The sequence below is a fragment of the Hipposideros armiger genome, unplaced genomic scaffold, assembly GCF_001890085.2.
Source record: "Hipposideros armiger isolate ML-2016 unplaced genomic scaffold, ASM189008v1 scaffold_862, whole genome shotgun sequence".
Taxonomy (NCBI): Eukaryota; Metazoa; Chordata; class Mammalia; order Chiroptera; family Hipposideridae; genus Hipposideros; species Hipposideros armiger.
Window position 1 is genome coordinate 524,815 of NW_017732212.1, and position 20,778 is coordinate 545,592.

A 20,778-nucleotide genomic window follows, 5' to 3' on the forward strand; every position below is an offset into this window, starting at 1 on the left:
GAGGATGATTCAAATAGCCGGTCCCAGGATTATTATTTAAGAAGGAGGGATAAGGACAGTTATTTGAGTGTGAGGAGGCTATTAAAATGAGTGTGGGCGATATTTCTGTGGAATCTAGAAGCAAGGCAATGAGAAGAGGCTAGAATGACAACTCAAGGGACAGGACATAGGTAGTTTACATGGAATTCGACCCTGACCCTCTCTTTCATCCTCCAGCCGGTAGTGAGCTGGATTCTGCAGACATAGAGGTCACGGACAGTCGCCTGCCTAATCCCACCGTATTGGAACACCGGCCTCAGGTACCACTTCGCCCTACTAATCGAGGCCAAGTGCCTCAAGACTGGCAATGTATGTACACTCATGTCCTTACTCCAGCATCATCGGTCAGAGACCTTGGGTACGTGTACTGCACCACCACAAGTGACTCAGGTTAAGGCACGCTGTGGTTCGAAGCTGCCCGAGGCCTCTGGTCGGTTCTATGTGGAGCTGGTTCGTGGTTCTGCAGGCTTTGGCCTCACATTAAGTGGAGGCCGAGATGCAGTTGGCAACGCTCCACTGGCAGTACGCCGGCTGCTGAAGGACGGGCCAGCACAACGTTGTGGTCGCTTGCAGGTGAGCCACAAGGCATTCTCCATTCCATGGCGTTATAGCCTTCCCCTCATCCTTTTTGTCCAGTGCTCTCCATTTGCCCTTCTTACAACACCTCTCACCTTGCACTGTTGCAGGTCGGTGACCTCGTGCTCCACATCAACGGAGAGTCAACTCAGGGCCTCACCCATGACCAGGTAGTGGAGCGGATTCGCACAGGCGGCCCCCGGCTCCGTCTCGTGCTAAGCAGGCCTCTTGGAACCCACCCAGGCAAGTCTGAGAGGGCAGGGTGGGAGGCCCCAGTAAGGACATGATGAGTTTTCCATAGGAGAGGGGCCTGGGATCTGTGAGGGAAGGAGAGAGTCCCGGACTGGAGAGGTTGGTTGGTCTTAGTGGGGAGGGTCGGGGGTTCAGTGTCTGTGAGGGCATCATGGCATTCTTAAAACTGGGGGAGGGCAGGGTGGATTTCAAAGAGGAGGCTTTCAAAGTACTAGGAGGGAAGATGAAGGAAAGGGTCTGGTATAAAAACAGGTATTGATAAGGAAGGGTCATGGAGGGGAAGATGGAGGGTCTCAGCAGGGAGGGGATGGGGCTGGGATGCAGGGGGTAGGGGGTCTAGTTTCTAAAGACAAGGGGTCCATAAGGGAAAGGGTTGGGAGCAGAGGGTTGAGCAAAGGGAGAGTTGAAGGATCTAGATTGGAGGGGTTTCGCATCTAGAGGGTCAGGGTTTGATTTCCTTTGGGGATTGTGAGAAATGATTTCTGAGGGGCATGTTCTAGATCCAGAAGGGGTGTGGTCTCAGAAAAGGGAGTGTGCGTGTGTGTGTGTGTGTGTGTGTGTGTGTGTGTGTGTGTGTGTGTGTGTGTGTGTGTGTGTGTGTGTGTGTGTGTGTGTGTGTGTGTGTGTAAGGGGGGGTCAGGAGGGGTGGTGTCGGTTTCTGAAAAGCGTGTCCAGGCCTTGATGCGAGGTTTCTCTAAGGATTGGTGTTTCTGTCTTCCTCAGCCCTTGGAGTCTCCTGGCCACCTTTGGCCAAGGAGCCTAGCTCTCAGATCCCGATCCTATTGCCCGATCTAACTTTCAGTCCTACCATCCCCAGGTGGCAGCCCAGATTCTGGGGGACCAGAGGTGATGAGGTCTCGTAGCGCCAGCGCTTCCCCATTTTGGCACCCTCAATCTACGATGCCCAAAACAGGGGGAAACCCAGCACCTAGACCAGAGGGGTCAGCGGATGGCCCCACGGTTCCTCCTCCTGAGCGCCGCATGGAGGACCCAGACCACCGAACCCCGGGCTCCCCGGGACCCTGGCTGGTGCCGAGTGAGGAACGGCTTTCACGGGCACTAGGGGTCCCCGGGGCCGCGCAGCTCGCCCTGGAGACGGCAGCTGGAAGGCGGAGGCACTGAACACCGTCTGATGGCTGGATGCTCACTTGGTAGTGTCCCACCTGGATCTATCTGGTGTGCTCTGCCAGCCGCGCACTAGCATCGCAGGCAGAACTACCACTTGGCCTAGTCCCCCCTCCTACTGCGCAGTCGACCAGCCCGTGCTCCCCTTGCGGCGTCAGTGGTACAGCCCTCCCTGACTCGCCAGCCTGCACTTCTTGTTTCGGGCGGGTGAGGTAATAAAATGGTCCGATCCCGTCTTGACTTGCCAGGTGCTCTAGTCTGGGTGGGGCTCCCGAGTCCACCCAGTAAAGGAGGGGGTGGGTTGATCCGGTTTGAAGGAGGGCCTCTTCTGGCAACCACACTGTCAAGTGCTTTTTCTTTCATGCCTCTAGAAGGGTCTGCGTCTGCTGGTCCTCAGCCTGCTGTGCTTTCTCCCCACTCCGTTTCTCTTTGCCAACTCCCGCTTCTCAACCCATTAATTCATTTCACTTTTTTGGAGGTGTACAGGGGTAACATTATTGCGCGTGGCGTGGGGAATGCAGAAGTGGGCCTGCCGTGGCGAGAGCGCACCAGTATACCCACAGCCCTGGCCCGGAATCATCCAGACCCTCGGCTGCCCGCCGAATAGCAAGGCTAGAAGTCCTGTGGCTTCCTTTGTCGGGAGCCTGCAGTCTCTCACTTCCGGCCTGGTTGGTCAGCTTTCGCTGCCCTGTATAGACTGACACCCTAAGGGCATGGGCTGAGGCCCTGGAGCCCCCTTTGTGGTGGAGCTGGGAAGGTGTGAGTCAGCGGTCCCGGCTAAAAAGGCGGTTAGAACCTTTGGGCGGTGCCCCCCTCCCTCTTCCATAGATGGTGACAAACTGCTGTGGGCTTGTGTGCACACGCCACCCACTGGGCGTTCCCGGTCCTGGGAGAGGCCAGAGTTTCCTCCATCCTGGGAACAGAGCCCTAAAGCCGGGAGCTTATATAGCCAGCGGGACTCCAAGCAGGGTATCCCCAAAACCAGTGCTGGCCCAGGCCAGAAATGTCCAGTCACCTCCGTTGTCACCACATCCTGAACACATGGCCCCATCCCCCCCAACGACGGAAGCTGTGGTCAGGAGGGAGTGGGCAATTTTCACCCGTATGGGTAGCAGCCAGGAGTGGGGAGAGAAATTAAAGGACCCGAGTGTGAGTGTCCAAGGTGGAACTGGGAAGAAGAGGAGGACTGAAAAGCCAGGCTAGGAGTTGGGGTATAAAGAGGTGAACCGTTGAATGCTTAGTGCTGTAGACATTGTGGGTGACTGTGCTGTCCCTGACTCAGAGGCTGGTGAAGGTGTGGCTCTATGGAAGTCAGGAAAGGGCTCCAGAGCCCCAGTCCTATAAACACACTCACACCCAGGAGACTAAGAATAGTAACTACAGCCACCATTTACTTAGCCTTATCCCTGCTACTGGCTTCACTTGCACTGTCTATTTTCATCTGTTTACACATCTACTCAATAATCCTGATATGTCCATTTCACAAAGGAGGAAAGTGATGCCCAAAGAGTATATATAGCTGGGGGGGGGTGGCGCGAAGCAAAATTTAATCAAGGCCTGATTTCTAAGCCTAAATCTCACCTGCATTTGACAAGTATTAATTGAACTTCAACTCTTTACCTTGCACTGTGCTGGATAGATTCTAGGGGGCAACAAAACAAAGATTTCTATCCTTGTGTAGCTGATGTACTGACATGTTGGTAAGGAATAATTTCAGAGAGAAGTGAGAGTTATGAAGACAGTAAAAGGAGGTTATGTTGGGGGAAGTAATGATGGTGGGCTGCTTGCTTCTTTGAAGACAACATTTGAGCAGAGACCTGAATGACCAGAAGCCAGATACATAAAGAGCTGGAGGAAGGGCACTGACAGCAGTGGGAACAGCAAGTGCAAAGATTCTGAGGCAGAGCAGATTTTGTTGTGTTCTAGAAACTCAGACATGTCCTCAGAGACTTGGAAAGCACACACTTAGCACTGGGAAAAGTATGTTTCACCCGTTCCATTATCCAACCACTCTTTCACTGGGCTGAAAAAGGGGAGCCCCTTCCTTGGTTTCGAGGGGCCCCAAGCTGGGGGGTGGAGAGCAGACAGGCCCTTTGGTTGAACCATCCTGGCCTTCCAGCCACTACTCTCCCCTCCTCAAATGAGATGAGAATAAAACCAATGTCCAGTCTAGAGAGCATGCTCTGCAACACATCTTAGGGGAGAGTCAGATTCCAGTGACCAGGTGCCTGTCTCACATGCAGAAATCCAGGCTGTCAGAAGTTACTTGCTCAGGGTAACACACTCTCCAAATATTGTCAGCCTTGTTGCCTAGACTGGCACCCAATGAGCCTGACCCTCATCTTGCCAAACTCCCAGCGATAAGACCCGTGTTCCTTCTCCATTCTTCATCTAGGGCTGGGCTAACAGCTCCTCCTTAGAACCAGAAAATGGAGGCCCAGCACTCAGGGCCACAACTTCCCTAGGACTGCAGACCCTGGGCTCTGACACTATTCATAATGTCAGCCCCCATTTACTGAGCAGCTTGATGCTCACTAGGCCCTGTTCTCTCTCAGCCTGTGTGCACTGCCACGATCTCATTCCCATCACTGCTAAGAGGTTTATTCTATGGTCCACAATCCTTTATCCACAATTCCAAAGTCCCAGAAGCTCCAGAAACCAACCGTTTTCCCACAAGTTGGCACCATTTGGTTACAAAACCTGACCTGACTTAATAAGGCAAAATTTTCATTCCTGGCTTATCCCACCTATTATGAATATCCACACCTTCGCTTGAGGAAATATTAATGGTTTTGTTGTTGTTGTTGTTTTTAAACAGGCCAGCCTCAGACCCCACTGAAAGTGTTAAGTAATATACCATATATGCGCGGGTAAAACTTTCTAAAATTTGAAATATTTATAATTCTGGAAACATAGCTGGGATTCACCAGGGCCTCAACCATTTTTACAAGTAAGGAAACTGAGTCACTCCTTCCGAAAGGCAGCTCCCCACGGTTCTGAGTTGCGGCAGCCCCAGGAGCATTCGCATTCGAAAAGGGCAAAGTATCTCGCCATTACGGCTCAAGGTACCCCGAACTGCCAAGCCTCAGAGGCTAGCGTCCCCAGAGATGGAGCGCCCCGGTGGGAAGTATCCAGGGTGGGCGGGGCGAGGGGGCTTCCGGGGCGGCAGCCACCTGGCCCGCCCCCCTCCCGCCCCGCCCGCTTGTGCTCTGCGCGGTGATTCACTGCCTCCTTCGCCCCGGGGCCCCCTTCCCGGCCAGACGGCGGGCAAGACGGCTGGGTGTGCAGTGTCTTCGAACCTGCGAGCAAGCAAGCAGATCCTCCGTGCCCGTAGGGACTCCAGCCCACGCCATGGCGGATTCCGAGCGCCTTTCGGCCCCTGGCTGCTGGGTTGCCTGCACCAACTTCTGGCGCACCCCCAAGGGAATTCTTCTGTTTGCTGAGATTGTGAGCGTCCTGGGACAGGCGGGTGGGCAAAGACAAGGTGGGGTGGCTGGACCACTCAGAGCCAGAAGCCTCCCGGTGAAGCAGGCACGTGGCGGGGGGCTGTGAGCCGTGGGGTGGGGGTGGGTGGGTTAGTTGTCTGAGGCCCGAAACCAGGGGCGCAGGGCGAGTCAGTGGGGTTTGCAGAAGGTGGTCGCGAGGGGCTGGGCCACGGGGTGAGGCCAGGGGTCCATGGAGCCTACGGGGCGGGCGCGTGGAGGGAGACCTCTTGGACTGATTGGTGGACTCACCAAAGGGGTCTCAGGGGCCTGGGAGGTGGGGGCCTCCTGTGGCAGGGCGTGGTACGGCCTGGGCACTGTTGGGCAGGCTGGCGGCTCGCTCAGGGGTGGGGCCTGTTGGGGAGGAGCCCCGCGCGCTAGTCCCGCGGGGTAGGGTGCCCCGCTGTTCTCCAGTTCATCCTCGCCCTGCTGTGGTGGGGTGGGAGGTCCGTAGCTATTCGCCTGCTGCGGAACCTCGGTTTCCTGCCCCACTCAAAGTGGGAGCCGCCTTTGAGTCACTTGAAAAGGGGTGAGGTGCCTTTAACCGGAGTCCTGCCCCTCGGGTGTCACTCTCACCGCTTCCCAAAGGGGTTGCCAGGGGAACCGCACGTCCCGCCCTGTCAAGGCCCCAAGCTGGCTCTAGCAGTGCTCGTAAAACACCTGGCTGGGCCACTCCCCGCAGGCCACCCCTATCTTAGAAGGGAAAAAGGGGGAACCGGAGATGCCCAACTCTACCCTTTACTAGCTGGGTGACCCTGGGCAAGTCACTTAATGTCTCTGTCTCACTTTTCTCATCTATAAAAATAAAGATACTAATAACAGTACCCAGCTCATTGGGTTGTTGTGATGATTAAGTGAATTAATACTTGTCCAGCTCTTAGAACAATATTTGGAACACAGCACACAATAAGTGTTTAGCTATGATTGTCATCTTCCCAGTCCTGGTAGGCATCTGAGTTTGAGTCCCCTGATTTCAACCCATCCCCTCAGCCCCAGCAGTTGATGGAGGCCCCCTTCCTCATGTCATCCTTCCAGATCCTGTGCCTGGTGATTCTGATTTGCTTCAGTGCCTCCACCTCAGCATACTCCTCTCTGTCGGTGGTTGAGATGATCCTTGCTGCTATCTTCTTTGTCATCTATATGTGTGACCTGCACACCAAGATACAGATCATCAACTGGCCTTGGAGTGTGAGAAAGGGGCCAGAAATGGCAATGCTAGGGAAGGGCCCAGGTACTTGGAATTGTCCGGGAACTCTGAATGCTCGCTGACTTCCCTCTTCTCCCTACCCTTTACAGGATTTCTTCCGAACCCTCATAGCAGCCATCCTCTACCTGATCACCTCCATTGTTGTCCTTGTTGAGAGAGGAAATCACTCCAAAATCATCGCAGGGGTAAAGGCCATGGAGGCACCTCCAAAGCGCAGAGAGGGGGGTTTCGCAGAAAGTGTGGGACCCACAGCAGGCCACACTTGTCCTCAGGGCTTGTAGGAAAGTCTGACCCAGGTCCTGGTTTTCCTTCCAAGACCATTTGCTGTAAAAGGCCATCACTTGTGTGACCTTTGTCACTTTCTCAACACACTAGGCTGCTATCTGCTAGAACTTTGTCTCAAATGTATACTGTGAATGGTGCCACCTATATGTGGGGCCACCATGTGGCCACCCTGTGTTGAGTGGCACCAGGAGGAGTGAAGGTGGGGGTAGTGTCCAGTTTCCTGGCCTTTCCCTAGGGCTCTGGCTTCTCAGCCTGGGGTTTGGGTCACCTTCCCTGCATGGAACAGTCACTGGAGGTGGTGGATACAAGGAGGTATGAGGCTGAGTAGGCTGACCAGCCTAATCCACCCCACTCCCACTCTCACCCCCAGGTACTGGGCCTCATCGCTACGTGCCTTTTTGGTTTTGATGCCTATGTCACCTTCCCCTTGAGGCAGCAAAGACATACAGCAACCCCTACTGGTAAGTGTGTGTGTGTAGGGAGGTGTTACTGAGGGGGCTGAGAAGTAAAGGGATCTCGCAAGGTCATGAATGCAAGCTCTGTCCCTTGTTGGTGCTTATGTGCCAATAAGTACTATAAGCTTCAGTATTCTTGGCTATAAAATGGGCATATGGATCCAACCAATGCTTTTTCTTTCCTCACTTGCAGACCCTGCAGATGGCCCGGTATAAGGTGTAGGTGAACTCTCTTCGTTTCTCTCTGCAACCTGCAAATAACACCTCCATTGAAATGACTCCTCCCCGCCCCTAAAACACTCCTAGCCAACACCCTGCCCCCTATTGAGGTAAAAGTGCCTTTATTGGGAGAATTTGTCTTCCAGCCTGCCAATGAACCCTCCTAGGTGTGGCCGCCTTTTTGGGTGTGCCTAGGACCCACTTCTGCAGTATCCAAAATGAGACACCAGTTCTGCATGGACTATGCCCCACCTAAGCCACAAAATGAGGGAGAAGGGTGCTTCAGATTTCAGACTCCAGGCCCCAGGTTGTGACCCACTCCAAATAACCTCACTGTGGGGGGCAATTATGTGGAGGGATAAGTATAAACAAATAATAAACATTGTTGGAATATATAATGAATAAATTAATCTTTTGATCAAATGTGAATAAATCTCAAGCATCAGGAGGGGAAAAATTGGGAAGTGGGGGCAGCTGGAGAAAGGCCACCAGGCCTGTTTTACACCATATGTTAAATTACTTCAATAGTACAAACAAAGGAGGGAGTAAGGAAGGGGATTTATGACTTATGTTGAGGGATAGGTCACCAGCTACGCTGACTTGAGAATGGAGCTCCCCCTCCCCAGGACTGCTTCGCCTTCAGGCCACGATGCAGTTCTTGTCTCTGGACTGGCGAGGCATCCCTGGGCATGAGCTCACATGGGGCGGTGGAGATGGGGAGTTGGGATTCTCTGTTACAGTGTCCTGAGCAGGCACTGGCCTGCACAGGTGCGGGGGCAGTGGGATGCGTTCCCCTAGGAAGAAGCCATCATCCTCTGAGGAATCTGAACTAGAGCTGGAGGGCAAGCTGGAGCAAGATTCTGAGTCCGACCCTGATCCCAAGTCACACTGATGGTGGCGACCTCGGCGGCGATGGTGGCAGCGGCGGCGGCGCTGACATGTGGGGGCCCTGGGAGGGGGGCTGCGAGGCCTGCGGCGCTGGGCTGGGGGTGCACTCAGGGTCCGCCGCGGGCCTCCCTCACACACCAGGGGATCCCGGAAGCTGACACGCGGGGCGCTCTGACGACCGAAGGCACCATCTTCTGGGTCCGGCTGGCCCGAGGTCCCTGGGGGTGGCTCAGAGGCGTTGCGGAGCCCCAGCTCGGGCATGGAGTGGCGGTGAGGGGCCCCTCTCAGAAAGCGGGTGGGCTCCTCGCCTGCAGCTGGAGAGATGGAAAGAGTCCCTGTATCTGCCCCTGTCCCCAGGGGAGGCCTGTTGCAAGGGCCTTCTCCTTTTCCCCAGGGCTGGGAAAATGGGGCAGAGGTCGGACAGGGGCAGTGAAGTGGGGAGTCCGGGAAATATGAGGCCCAGGACAGGCTCTGAGTGGAAGTGGGGAGAGGGAGATTGGAACCCAGCAGCAGGATGGAATTGGCGCATGGGGGCGTGGCTTCCGATGGAAGGGGCGTGGCACAGGCTGGAGCCGATTAGGTTTGTGATAGGGTGGAGTGTCAAGGGTTGGGAGGAAAGGAGGAGGAACTTGGGCTCAAGCAGGTACAAGCTGAGGTAGAGGAGGGCCTTGTACAGAAGCGGGGCAGAACCAGGGTTTATGAGGGGGTGTAGTTTGGGTGGAGACTAAGCTTGGAATGATTTGGGGACGTTGCCAAGAATGCCGCAGGTGAAAGGCCTGGGCGAGTCACTGAGAGGGGCCCGGATTGGGGACTGACGCAGAGTGGCTGGCTGGGCGTGATTTGAAGGTGAACTCACCAGGCGCTGACTCGGTGCTGGAGCCTTTGGTGGAGGTCTCAGATGCCCCCTCCACAGCAGAGAAAGAGGCTGTGGAGGCTGCGAGTGGTGGGGGGACTGTACCCGCGCTCCAGCTGCGGCGGCCCGGCCCCGGAGCCGTGGGCTCGGACCCCAGGCTGCAGGCTCGCGAGCAGAAGATTAGGCCACGGCGTGGCAGGAAGGGGCGGCCCAGTAGGGCTCGCCCGCAGCGACTACAGCAGAAGCAGCGGTCTGAGGCATGCCAATGCTGGCCCTCATAAGCCATCTGGCCCTGATCCAGGCCTGCAGAGACGATGTAAGGGGGAAAACTAAGGCAGAGCCCCCAGGCATGTCCCCACCCTTCCTGAATGGGGCTCTTCTCTTGAAGAAATGAGGAATCTGAGACAGGGTACCCTGAGACGCCCTCTCCCCCACCTCTCCAAAATGGGGCCCTTCTCTGGAGGAAGCAGGAAACCTGAGGTTTGATCCTCATCCCAGGGTTCCTTATCCTCTCCTGGAAACTGGCTGATAAATGTGTCTTCCTCTCCCTCCCTTTCTTTCCCAGGGTGCTCCCTCCCAGAGTAGCGGGTGGGCATTGGACACTAAGATGTGGGTCAGGCTTAGACATTAAGAGGTGGCTTCAGGTAAGAGAGTGAAAGGTGGACCTGAAGAAGAGGCCTGGGTGGTGGGGGAAGGGCTTAGAAGGTAGGGTCAGGCCTTGGAGGGAAAGGAGTTGAGCTTAGAGGGTAGGGTGTGGCTTAGAAAGTATGATGTACCGAGGGCCTAGGTCCTAGGCTGATGGAGGAGAGTCTTAGAGAATAGGGTTTGGCTTGGGGCATAGGGGCTAGGCTGAGACGGTAGCCCTGGGGGGCTGGGAATTAGAGGGCACTCTGGAGGTAGACCTAAATGTGTAGTGGTGCCTAGTGCTGTGTAGGTGGGGTTTAGAAAGTATGGCAGAATGGGGGATATTGGTGATGGGACTTGCAGTGAAGGGTGTAGGTGTATGATACTGGGGCTAGACCAAAAGTATGGGGGATAACCATGGATGGGGCCTAGAAGACAGGAGGAATCTAGGGGTGGGCTGTGGCCCAGCTGTCCCTCCATCCTCTGTCCAGTGCCATGTTCACCTACCAATGTGCTCCCCACAGCCATCACAGTATTCCGCGTGACGAGCCTCGTAGCAGGCACAGCAGTGGGGGCGGCTCTGACGCATGACATAGCGCTGCCCTCCTAGCGATGCTTCACACTCGAAGCAGCAGAAGTGACCCATGTGCCAGTGCCGGCCCTCGGCCTCCGTGCACTCAGGAGAGAAGATGATCTGGGGGGTGCAGGCCATCTGTGGCCGTCAGCGAGGCTTGCCCCTGGCCCTGCCCACCCACCACTCCTACCCCTGGGCAGAGAGGCACAAACCTCATCACAGGCTTGGCAGCGTGGGCGCAGGCGCTCGGCATGGTGGCGACCACAGTAGACCTTGCCAGCATGGTAGAAGTAGATGAGGTCCACCAGCAGCTCCCGGCATGTGGAACACACAAAGCACTGGGGGTGCCAGCAGGCACCCAGGCCTGCGCGGCTGGCAAACACTGCAATATCTCCGCCTCCAATCTGCTTCCCGCACTACCAGATGACAAATAGACACCGTCACCCTTACCAAGATGGTTAGGTGGATGGGGATCAGTCAAGGAGTGTGTCATACTTGGGCCTTCTCCATAGCAGACCTTTGTGACTGGCCTCACCCACTGGGTAAATTTGAGACAGGTACTGCCTACGGTGGGATGGGGGGAGCACCTTAGAATGGCCCTGCTCCTGTGGGAAACCATAGAGACAGGCCCTTCACATCATGGGGGGCCTAATAGGCTAGTCTTGCCCTCGGGGGTTGGGGAAATCAGAGACAGGTAGGGCCCACTGGGGGAACCTTAGTGACAGACCTCACCTAACAGTAGGATCTAAAGTCAGGCTCCACCCACGGGGGGTGGGGGAGGGAGACAAATTCCACCTGCTGCCAGGGTCTAGAGACAGGCCTTGCAACTGTGGGTGGGTTCTTAAGGACAAGTTTTGATCACAAGAGGACCAGAGAGACAGCCATGCCCCATGTCCATTGTAGGGAAGGCAGGAAACTAATAGAGAAGGCCCATTAGAATCTCCTTAGAGACAGATGGCATTTAACAGTGGGATCTGATGGACAGGCCCCATCCACCAGGGGGCCCTATACACAGACAACGTTGACCAGGGAGGCCTTAGAAACCATCTTTGCCTAACAGTGAGATGTGAGGAAAAGAGCCCCTCCACCAGAGGTGACCACTAGGGCTTAAATGGCAGGCCTCATCTTTCCAGAGCCTGGGAGATGGGCCCTGCACCCTCAGGGCTTGGAGCAAAAGCACTGCTCACTCCCCGAGGCCCTCCATGACTCACCTCTTCACAGATGGCCCCAGTAATGGTCACTGGGAAGATGCGCACAGTGCCACGCCCCAGATTCTCCCGTTTGCGCTGCTGGCTGAAGGCTCTGAGCTCTTTTTTCTCCTCCTCTTCCAGTGCTGTGCAGTACTGTGCCTAGGGTAGCAGGGGTCGTCCAGGCTCCTCCTCTGATGTCTGCCCCCCAACCCTCTTCGAAATTTCATCCACACTCAAAGTTTACTTCTATCTAGGCCTTTGTATAATGGTGCTTCCTGTCTGAAATACCCACCCCTGCCCTCTCCCAAGGCCCAGCTGTGGTTCTGCTAAGGAGTGTCCTGATTGCCCCTGACTGTCCACACCTTTCACCTCAGATCAACTTTCCTCCTCTGATCCTGCCCATTTCTTTCCAGCTGCCCAGCATTTGCCCAGGCTGTGCCCCCTACCTGTCCCACCCTTCCTGTCTTCCCTCTCCTCACCTCACTGTCGTGTGGGGGCAGCTGATGGAGCAGCTGCTTGATCCTGTATTTCTCCCCGGGACTGTTGACGTAGGGGACCTTGTCCTCTGGGAGGCAGCTGAAAAATTGGTATACCTGGGAGGAAATGGAGGATGAGAGAAAACAATTGAGACTAGGAGTGAGTTGGAATACAGTGGGATAGATCTCTACTTCTCTGGGAAAATTAAAATCATCAGAAGGAAACTTCTACTGACTCCTTCTATCTCTTCTTCCTAAAGGCCAGATCATTCTCATCACCTCCCAAACATGCCAAGAGTTCTCTCATGTCTTGACCCCACTTTTCCCTACAGCTGTTGCTCTCCTTTTCTCTTTCCCTTTACAGCACAATTCCTCAAAAGAGTTATATGCACTCACTGTCTCCATTTTCTCGCCTCTCGTTCTTTCCAGACCCCATTCATCAGCCTTCCCTGCCCCTTCATTCCCGGCCCTTCCTCTAAAGCTCTTCCTGTCACAGACTTCAATGACATCCACATTGTTAAAGTCATTGTTCAGGCCTCAGTCTCATCCAGCTTGACCCATCAGTAGCACTGGACACAGCTAATGACTCTCTCTTCCTGGAAAACACTTTGTTCCTTGGCTTCCAGGACACCACACCATCCTGAGTTTCCTGCTACCCAAAGGAAACACTGGCCAATCCTTCTCTGTCCTTTTGGTTTTTCCTCAACTAGCAGACCCCTAAATGTGGGCGGGTCCTTAGACTCAGTCCTTGGTCCTCTTGCCTCTTTCTCCATTCACTCGCTTGGGAATCACATCCAACCTTATGACTATAAATACCATCTTGTGGCTAATACCTCACAAATGCATGCCTCCAGCCCTATGACCTCTCAATTTGGGTTCCAGGCAATGTCCCCACTCAGATGTCTAATGGGCATCTCTAAATCCAGATGCCAAAACCAAACTTACGCTCTTAGACTTCAAAATGCTCCTGCCTTGGCCTGACCCATAGCAGTTAATCCATTCATCTTTAGGGTCATCTTTGACTCCTCTCTCTTACACACCCACAAGCAAATCCTCTCAGCAGCTCCACATTCAAACTATAACCAGAATCTGACCGTCGCTTACTACTTCCACTGCCAGCGCTGTCATCAGCCACCTATTGCAGTAGCCTCCCCTTCACTGGTCCCCTGCTTCCACCCACACTCCTGCAGTCTGTTCTACACTCAGCAGCCGGAGGGATCCTGTTAAATCCTAAGACAAATCACATCCTGTCTCTGTTCACAACTCTCTTGTGGTTTCTCCTTCATTCAAAGTCCAAGTCCTTTCCCTGCCCCTCGCCACCTCTCTGACCTCACCTCCATTCTTCTCTACTCACTCTGCTCCGGTTGCACTGGTCTCCTCACACACACCATGCACACTCCTGTCTCAGGGCCTTTGCATTAGCTATTCCCTTTCCCTGGATCTCTCTAACTTCGGATTTCTGTGTGGTTCACTCTTCATCTCCTTCAGGAATTTCAAACATCATATTCTCACAGAGTATTACGTGGGCACCCTATTTACAATGATAAAATCTCTCTCCATCTCCCCTTCCCTGCCTTTTAAAAAAAATTAATAGACCTTACATATTTTTATGTAAGACATATTTTTACAGGTTTGTTTATTCGCTGCTGCTCCCTCCGGGAATCTAACCTCCATGTGGGCATATATATATATTTTTGTTTTGTTCACTGCTGTGTCATCAGTGCCTAGAACAGTGTCTGCCATGCAGTAGGCACTCAATAACTGTTGAATGAATTAATCAACGGAGATGTGGTGAATGAAGTGCTGGGATAAGCCCTGAGGCGAGGGGTAGAATAGAAGTGGGTGAAACAGGCCCTGAGAAATTGGCCCAGTGATCACTGTGATTCCCTGATCACAGAGGGGTCAGAAAGACAGATGCAGTCGGACCACACACCCTAGTGTTGCCCCAGAAATAGAGTTCCACCTGAGTGTGTGTGTTCATGCCTGTGTGTGCACCTACTAGAGAACAAGAGTGAGTGGTGCCTTCTGGTCACCTGCTCTGGCTTGAGACCAGGGGGCACCCAGGCATACTCCTCTGAGGCACAGCCCGAGTCATCATCAGAGATGGAGTGGCGCTGGAAGTCTGAGATTAGCCGACACATGATGCGTTCCAGGTCCACAGGCACCGCGTGCACAGCATGCTCCTCCCGCGGGCATTTGCAGTGCTGGCAGATCTTTCTGAGGAGGCCGGCATGGGGGTTGGTTATTAAGGGGTAGCCCACTCTGATCCCTTGGCAGCCCAAGTAAGTTCAACTTAGAGGCAGGGGCATGAAGATTATCACCACTAAAGGACTCTGGGCCTGGGCACAGGGGGTGAAGGGGTGGGGCTGTGGGGTTTCGAGGCAGTCCCATAACTTTCAACTCTGGGACTTGGGCCTGAGTAGGGGCGAGATTGTGAGTTTGAGACGAGTTATATAGCTAGGGGCTTCCCCTCAGGACTGGCTCTGGACATTGTGGGGGAACTTTCCCTGGAGGCGGGCTCTAACCTGTGCTGAGGCTCTGAACTTGGGGAGAGGGCTCTGTCCGTGGTATGTTATGGGAGATTTTGGGTACAGGACTACAGCAGGAGGAGAGGGCACTGGGTCAGGGAGAGGAGCTCCTAGTCCAAGAAGGTGGCTGGAGGTCAGTGGGTGGTGCTCAGAGCCCAGGACCAAGGATCTCCCTAGGGATGGGACTCAAGCTTGGGTAGGACAAGTCTGGGGCAGTGTCGTGGGTAGAGCTCTCCTGACAACGGGACAATAGGGAATAAGTCGGGGGGCAGGGCTCTGAGGAGATACAAGCTCTTTCCCCAACAGAGCTTCCTCTGTGGACCCCCTCTCAAGCCTATGGGCGTGGCCTAAGTCTCTGGGGGGGGGTGTCCCCTGAGGGCGGGGCCCTGCCGAAGGCGAGACCCTGGGATGGTCACCTACCTCCAGCCATGCAGCAGGAAGCCGGGGCACTGCTCCCTGCAGGAGTTGCAGGGCTGACCGCGGTCTGGGTCCTCTGCCCCTGGAGGCTGTAGTGGGCGGGGGCAGACGCGGGACCAGGCGAGGCGCAGAGGCGGGGAGGGAGAAGTCAACGCCTGCCTCTCCACTCCAAGGCCTGCGACCGCACGCTGGGGCCTGTCCCACCAGGGTAGCGCTGGGCAGGCTGGGACAACGCCCGGAGCGCGGGGGTGGGGGAGTGGGGGACACAACAGTGGTAGAGGCGGGGGAACTGAGGCCACCTCCCTATATGCCCCCTTATCAGGGGATTCTCTTCCCCAGGCCAGCCTCAGACTCTCCCCCCACCCAGCCTGGACACCCCCCAGCCTCTGACTCCTCCAGGCATCAAACACCTCCCCCAGAACTCAGTACTTTCCCTACTCAGAGCACAGAGTCCCTAATCTGGGTGTCTCCCCCAGGCCTCATCTCGGCCCCTTCTCCACGAGGCCAGTAGCACTCCAGTTCCACAGGGTAGGAGTCTAAGACCCCATCCTTACATGGGAGTCACACATCAACCCCTCCCCCAAACGCGAGCTCACCCTTTCATACTCAAGGAACTGGACACCCTCCTCCAGGACCTCAGGAGGCCCCTCATCCATTCAGAAACCCCAACGCCAAGAAGCCTTAGCCTTACTCCTCATACCCTAGGTCTATGCACTCCTCTGCACCACCAAACACAGATCCCACCTAGAGACCCCCTCCAAAGGAAGAGAGAGACTGTGAGACCCTCCTACCTAGGAACTCAAAGACTCCCTCGCTCAAGTGAAAGCCTGGAAGCTTTCCCCCCAAATCCCAATCCCTTGACCCTCATTGTTCTGGCATCACCTCACTCTTCAGCTCACCTTCAGCCAAGGTACAGGGGGCGGTCCCTTCCCTTAGAAGCTCAAAAGGCCACTGTTTAATCCAGGACTGGGAGATCCAATCTTTTGGCCCTCAGAATCCCTTCCCATAATTCACACAAGAGGGGAGCCCACCAGGTCCTTGGGGTGCTGATAAAAGTGTGCGGGGAGGGGATTAGGGAGCGTGGTCCCCCAAATCTTCACGTTCCTTCATCCACACGCTTCCAGCAGCCCCAACCCCTCTGGGAATTCTGGGGACGGGGATTCCCAGACCCTCCGTGGAGCACCTCCTCGCTATCCGCAGCCCCAGCCCCCTCTCCTGGGCTTCAGTTTACCCCTGACCCCCGCCGCTGCCCTGAGTCTCGCTCACCGCACGCGCCGAGCGGCGCCTTCGGGACCCACGCGCGAACATGGCGCGCCCGGACAGGGTCAAGCCGGGCCGGATCAGGGGAATGGAATCCTCGCGGCCGTCAGACTACTGCGCGTCCTGCCTGGAAGCTCTGTTCCGTAAATCTGAAACCGGCGGGGGAGGAGCATGCCTCGCCGCGCCGGCCCCTGGGCAAGTTGTCTCTCTAGGGCCAAGGCGCCCCCTGCCTAGAGGTGAAGGGCACGCAGCCCAGGAGCGCGGTGCAGGAGAGCTCCCCTGCCCTATTGCCAAAGGCTCCAGAACCCCAAGGTGCCACGTGGCCTTTCGCGGGACATTCTAGGGCTTGAGGGCTCTGTAGTGGGGGAGGGGGGCTTGAAGTGGCGACCTGACTGCAAGGGGTGGTGCGCTAGGGAACTTTTATGGGCGCTTTGGGTTGATTTATCTCGGATGTTTATTTGGGGGAGGGTTAAAGCTACCTCTTGGACCCCTCCACACTGGTGATGTTCCGAGGGGCTGTTTCTCCCGGATGAATGCTGCAAGAATGGTCCCCAACTCCAGTGCAGCCCCAGCTGGTACTCTCTCGCCCCAATCAGAGAGCTAGGTCTTATACACCCCCACATGCCCCCGCTCCCATTGTTTCAAAGCCAGGATTATTTGAGATTTGTGGGGAGGAGGTTAAAATCACTGGCCAGGTCCCATGCCCTCTTTCCATCTCCCTCCCCATCCTTACAGATGTCATCCCCACTAAATCCTGAGAAATAGGTCTTAAAGCCTTCCCTCCCTTGCTCCCAGTTTTCTCTCTCCAGTTATATATCCCTTTCCCTGACCTCATTCCCAGAGCTGGGAGCCTCTCGTTGGTGTTCTCAGGCTTTGCTGTGCCTCGGGGCTGGGAGGAGAGGGTCCCCAGCCCGCAGTCAGAACTCTGCAGGGCCTGGGTCTCTAACTAATTAGGCTCAGCCAGGTGGCGATCAGCTGGGAATTTCATCATGGGAGCTGGGGATTTCCCGCCCCATTACGCACATCCCTATCACTTCCCGCCTCTCCTTGCCCCAGGGGAGGAGCCAGGGAGGGGTTAAAGGGAATGTGTGAACTAAGGAGTCACCCCGGCGCCCCACCTACTGGCGGTGCGGCCTAGCCTGTCTCCCGGTTTTCCAGCTGGGGCGTAGACTAGGTAATGGAGAGAAAGCAGGGTCTGAAGAATACGATGCAGTGGGTAGAGGGAAGTCTCCCTGTGAAGTATGGGGTCCTATTGGAACCCCTTGGGGGATTTGAAGACAGGGCTGGAAAGGCACGTGGCTTAGGGACCAAAATTAGAAATGAACCTTAGAAAGACAGGGCTTTCTGAGGCCTGTAGTGGGGCACAGGGAAGGGCTCCTCAGAGGGTGACTTAGAATGATGGGCAGATGAGGCTTCACCAAGGATGCTGCTCTGCCAAACACTGTTGGAGGGGCCGAAAATGGTGGGCTGACTTGAACGGCGCACAGCAGGTCGGGGGCGGAGTTCCTCTCGCCTCCTCTCCCCCATCCTCGCTTTGTGTCCCCCCCAAAAAACGCACTGAGAAGTCCGAGCCGGATGGACTAGGTGGTTGAGGAGTTTATTTAAGGGAGGAGATTTAATCATAGTTGTTCTTCCTCGGGGAGGGAGTCTTCAATCAATACCGAAGGGCAAGGGAAAGAGTGGGGTTCTGGAGGGGAGAGGGAGGGGCCACAGCCAGACAAAATGGCAACACACGGTCACAGGCACTACTGACGTCACAGACACAGCAGAAGGTGTAGAATAGGGGGTCCAGACCAAGCCTCCAACCACCCCAGGACGGTGGGGGTGTAGAGGGAGGGAGGGAGGAGGAGTCAGGAGAAAAGGGGGAGAGGAGTAGGCTGGCCCCACAGACCCGTTGGCTCCGTCCTCTGATTACCTAGCTGTCACGTCATAGGGGTGGGCAAGGGTGTGTGGGTACTTCTCTCTGGATCCCACCCCTTACCCTCCAAGCCATACCTCTCCACTCTCCCCAGGACTCCTCAGTCCCCAGCCTTGGCCAGGAATATTTCCCTCTACCCCTAAAAAAACCCATCCAGCAGGCCCTAGCCACTGCCAAACCTGCCCATTTTAGAACATTTTCTTCACTGCCCCATTTCACTGTCCCTTCTGAAACCATCAAGCACACGCCACTCTAAGCCCCACTCCCTCTAGAATCCTGACCACACCCTCACCCATGCTCGGCCCATTCCTGAATCCCCCTTCTTTCCTGTCCCTCTTAGAATCCAGCTCAGTCGCCTGAATGTTCCAAGCCACACCCCTTCCACGGACTCAGGTCCCAGTCCAAGACCCGCCACCCTGGAGACTTACCCACTGCCCGGTTCAAGCCCCACCCCTTCTAGGACTCTCAGCGTTCTCCCAAACCCTGTCCCCAAGCCCCCAAGTCGCACCCCTTCCATAGAACCAAGTCCTACTCCAAGCCTTGCCACTCTGGGACCCACCCACTGCCTCATTCAAAGATCTGCCCTTTCTAGAACCATGTCCTCAGCCTCCTTCCAAGCTCCACTCCAGAATGCTCTAGGGCACCCCTCTCCACTTCCAGTATGTCTGGAACCCAACCCACCTGCTTACTAGTCCCCTTCACCCCAGAGTTCCTCTCCAAGACCACCTTGGGTCCCAAGCCCCCCAATCTCTGCCTTTCTCAGGGTTATATTTTCTGTAATGGACCCTGTTCAAGCATTGCTGGAGGAATCAAGGCCAATGTTGGGAGAAAGGGAAGGAGAGAAGTCAGAGAGTCTGAAGTCACGCCCACCCACCCCACACAACCTAGGTCTGTCTCCTCCCTGTCCCCCTTTCAGAGTCCTCCCCAACCTCAGGGCACAGGGCCAAGGAACAGAGAGGGGCCAAGGGATGCAGGGGAAGGGCTAGGAGTAAGAGAGGAGCCCACTTAAGATTGGGGTCTTAATGCATTAGGGGAGTGGAGTGGGGGCAGGGCTCAGACAGACAAATAGATATCTATATTTTATATATATATATATATATATATATATATATATCAAAGACAGTTAAGGGTCTCCTGGCTTGAGGGGTGGAGACCTGGGATGTAGGGGTAGGAAGGGGGGCAGGCCTTCTCCTGAGCTCTTGCCCACCCATGGGGTCCTCCCGGGCTGCACTGACCTGTGGAGACAAAAGACACAGAAAGGAGAGGGGGTCCAGACACAGGTGGTACCCTTAGGGAGAGGCTGGGATGCTATCTATTTGCCCTGGCTTTACCCTCTGCCTGGCATGCTTTTTCTTCCTTTTCCCTTCACTCAGAGTCCTGGAGTCAGTTTCATTCCAGCTGCCCCTACTGGGATGACATACCTTGCCCCACTAGATTAGGTAGCAAAGTAATTATGGTCCCCACTCTCCCAGCCCAAAGAGATCCATTAAGAGGAACTGTTCTAGTCATTGGTTATTAACTATAGTGAACCAAACAAAGATTCTCATCTTTGTGGAACTTACATTGTAGCAAGGGAGACAGATTTCAAACAATGACCATATGTATAAAGTTATCTAGTATAACATAAGGTGATCATAAGTGAAATGGAAAAACCAAAAGTAGACCAGGATGAGGGGATTAGGAGTGCCAGTAGGGGAAGGAAGTTTGCTGTTATAAGTAGGGTAGTCAGAGAAGACCTCATTGAAGAAGTGACACTGGAATAAAGAGAAGGAGGTGAGGGAATTTGCCATGCAGGTAACTGGGGGAAGAAAATTCCAGGCAGGGGGTACAGCCAATGCAAAGGCTCTGGGGTGGGACAAAGTTTAATGTGTTTGAAGAACAGCAAGGAGGTCAGTGGAGCTTGAGTGGAATGAGCAAGGGAGAATGGTGGGAGGTGATGTCAAAGAGGCAGGTAATGGAGTCACATAGGGCATTGTAGACTAGGTTGTGAGAACTTCAGCTTTGACTCTGGATGAGGTATAAGTCATGGGAAGATTCTGAGCAGAGAAGGGTAAAATGAGAGTAAAAAGTCTCATGCTATGTTGTTTCTATTATTTCCTCAATAAATGTTTCTCAGCAGTGCTCTAAGCGATATGTGTACAGCATGAATAAGTCATGGTCACATCCTTTAGTCTACCAGGAGAGACAGTCAATAAGCATATAAACTAATAATTACAGACTGTGGTAAAGAAAAGCACAGAGTACTATGAGAGGTAACACAAAGGGACTTGTAAGGAGCTAGCCAAGTGTGTGAGGCTCTGAAACTCCAGGGGGAAAGCAAGTACCAACCCTGAAGTTGGATTGTGCCTGGCACATCGAGGTGGCCAGTGTGGCTGGAAGAGAGGGGGGGGGAGAGGGGAAAGGGGAGAGG

General features: G+C 54.8%; 4 protein-coding genes across 8 annotated transcripts in view; 2 read left to right on the plus strand and 2 right to left on the minus strand.

The window, feature by feature from the left end:
- The first annotated feature begins 45 nt into the window (after positions 1 to 45).
- MAGIX (MAGI family member, X-linked) lies at positions 46 to 2,227 on the plus strand. Its single transcript, XM_019629609.1, has 4 exons — positions 46 to 299; positions 376 to 612; positions 726 to 858; positions 1,685 to 2,227. The coding sequence occupies exons 1-4, from the start codon at positions 180 to 182 to the stop codon at positions 1,987 to 1,989; spliced, it is 795 nt and encodes a 264-aa protein (XP_019485154.1). The 5' UTR covers positions 46 to 179; the 3' UTR covers positions 1,990 to 2,227.
- A 2,957-nt stretch (positions 2,228 to 5,184) lies between these two features.
- Positions 5,185 to 8,050, plus strand: PLP2 (proteolipid protein 2). Its single transcript, XM_019629599.1, has 5 exons — positions 5,185 to 5,439; positions 6,510 to 6,662; positions 6,771 to 6,866; positions 7,337 to 7,427; positions 7,615 to 8,050. The coding sequence occupies exons 1-5, from the start codon at positions 5,344 to 5,346 to the stop codon at positions 7,635 to 7,637; spliced, it is 459 nt and encodes a 152-aa protein (XP_019485144.1). The 5' UTR covers positions 5,185 to 5,343; the 3' UTR covers positions 7,638 to 8,050.
- PRICKLE3 (prickle planar cell polarity protein 3) lies at positions 8,034 to 17,350 on the minus strand. Of its 5 annotated transcripts, none has more exons than XM_019629595.1 (9): positions 16,457 to 17,350; positions 15,194 to 16,236; positions 14,279 to 14,462; positions 12,249 to 12,362; positions 11,791 to 11,928; positions 10,792 to 10,995; positions 10,513 to 10,699; positions 9,385 to 9,684; positions 8,034 to 8,842 (listed from the first exon to the last, which is right to left on the minus strand). In XM_019629595.1, exons 3-9 carry the CDS (start codon positions 14,384 to 14,386, stop codon positions 8,280 to 8,282), a joined length of 1,614 nt encoding a protein of 537 aa, XP_019485140.1. In that variant the 5' UTR covers positions 14,387 to 14,462; positions 15,194 to 16,236; positions 16,457 to 17,350; the 3' UTR covers positions 8,034 to 8,279. The 5 variants fall into 5 exon arrangements, with proteins under 5 accessions (XP_019485140.1, XP_019485142.1, XP_019485141.1 ...); XM_019629597.1 differs by having other exon boundaries at positions 15,194 to 15,279; positions 16,090 to 17,350; XM_019629596.1 differs by having other exon boundaries at positions 15,194 to 15,413; positions 16,090 to 17,350.
- A 671-nt stretch (positions 17,351 to 18,021) lies between these two features.
- Positions 18,022 to 20,778, minus strand: part of SYP (synaptophysin) — an 11,873-nt gene continuing 9,116 nt past the window's right edge. Inside the window, exon 7 of the mRNA XM_019629678.1 lies at positions 18,022 to 19,603. The gene's annotated coding sequence lies outside the window, so the exon portion shown is untranslated. The remainder of the gene's footprint in view (positions 19,604 to 20,778) is intronic.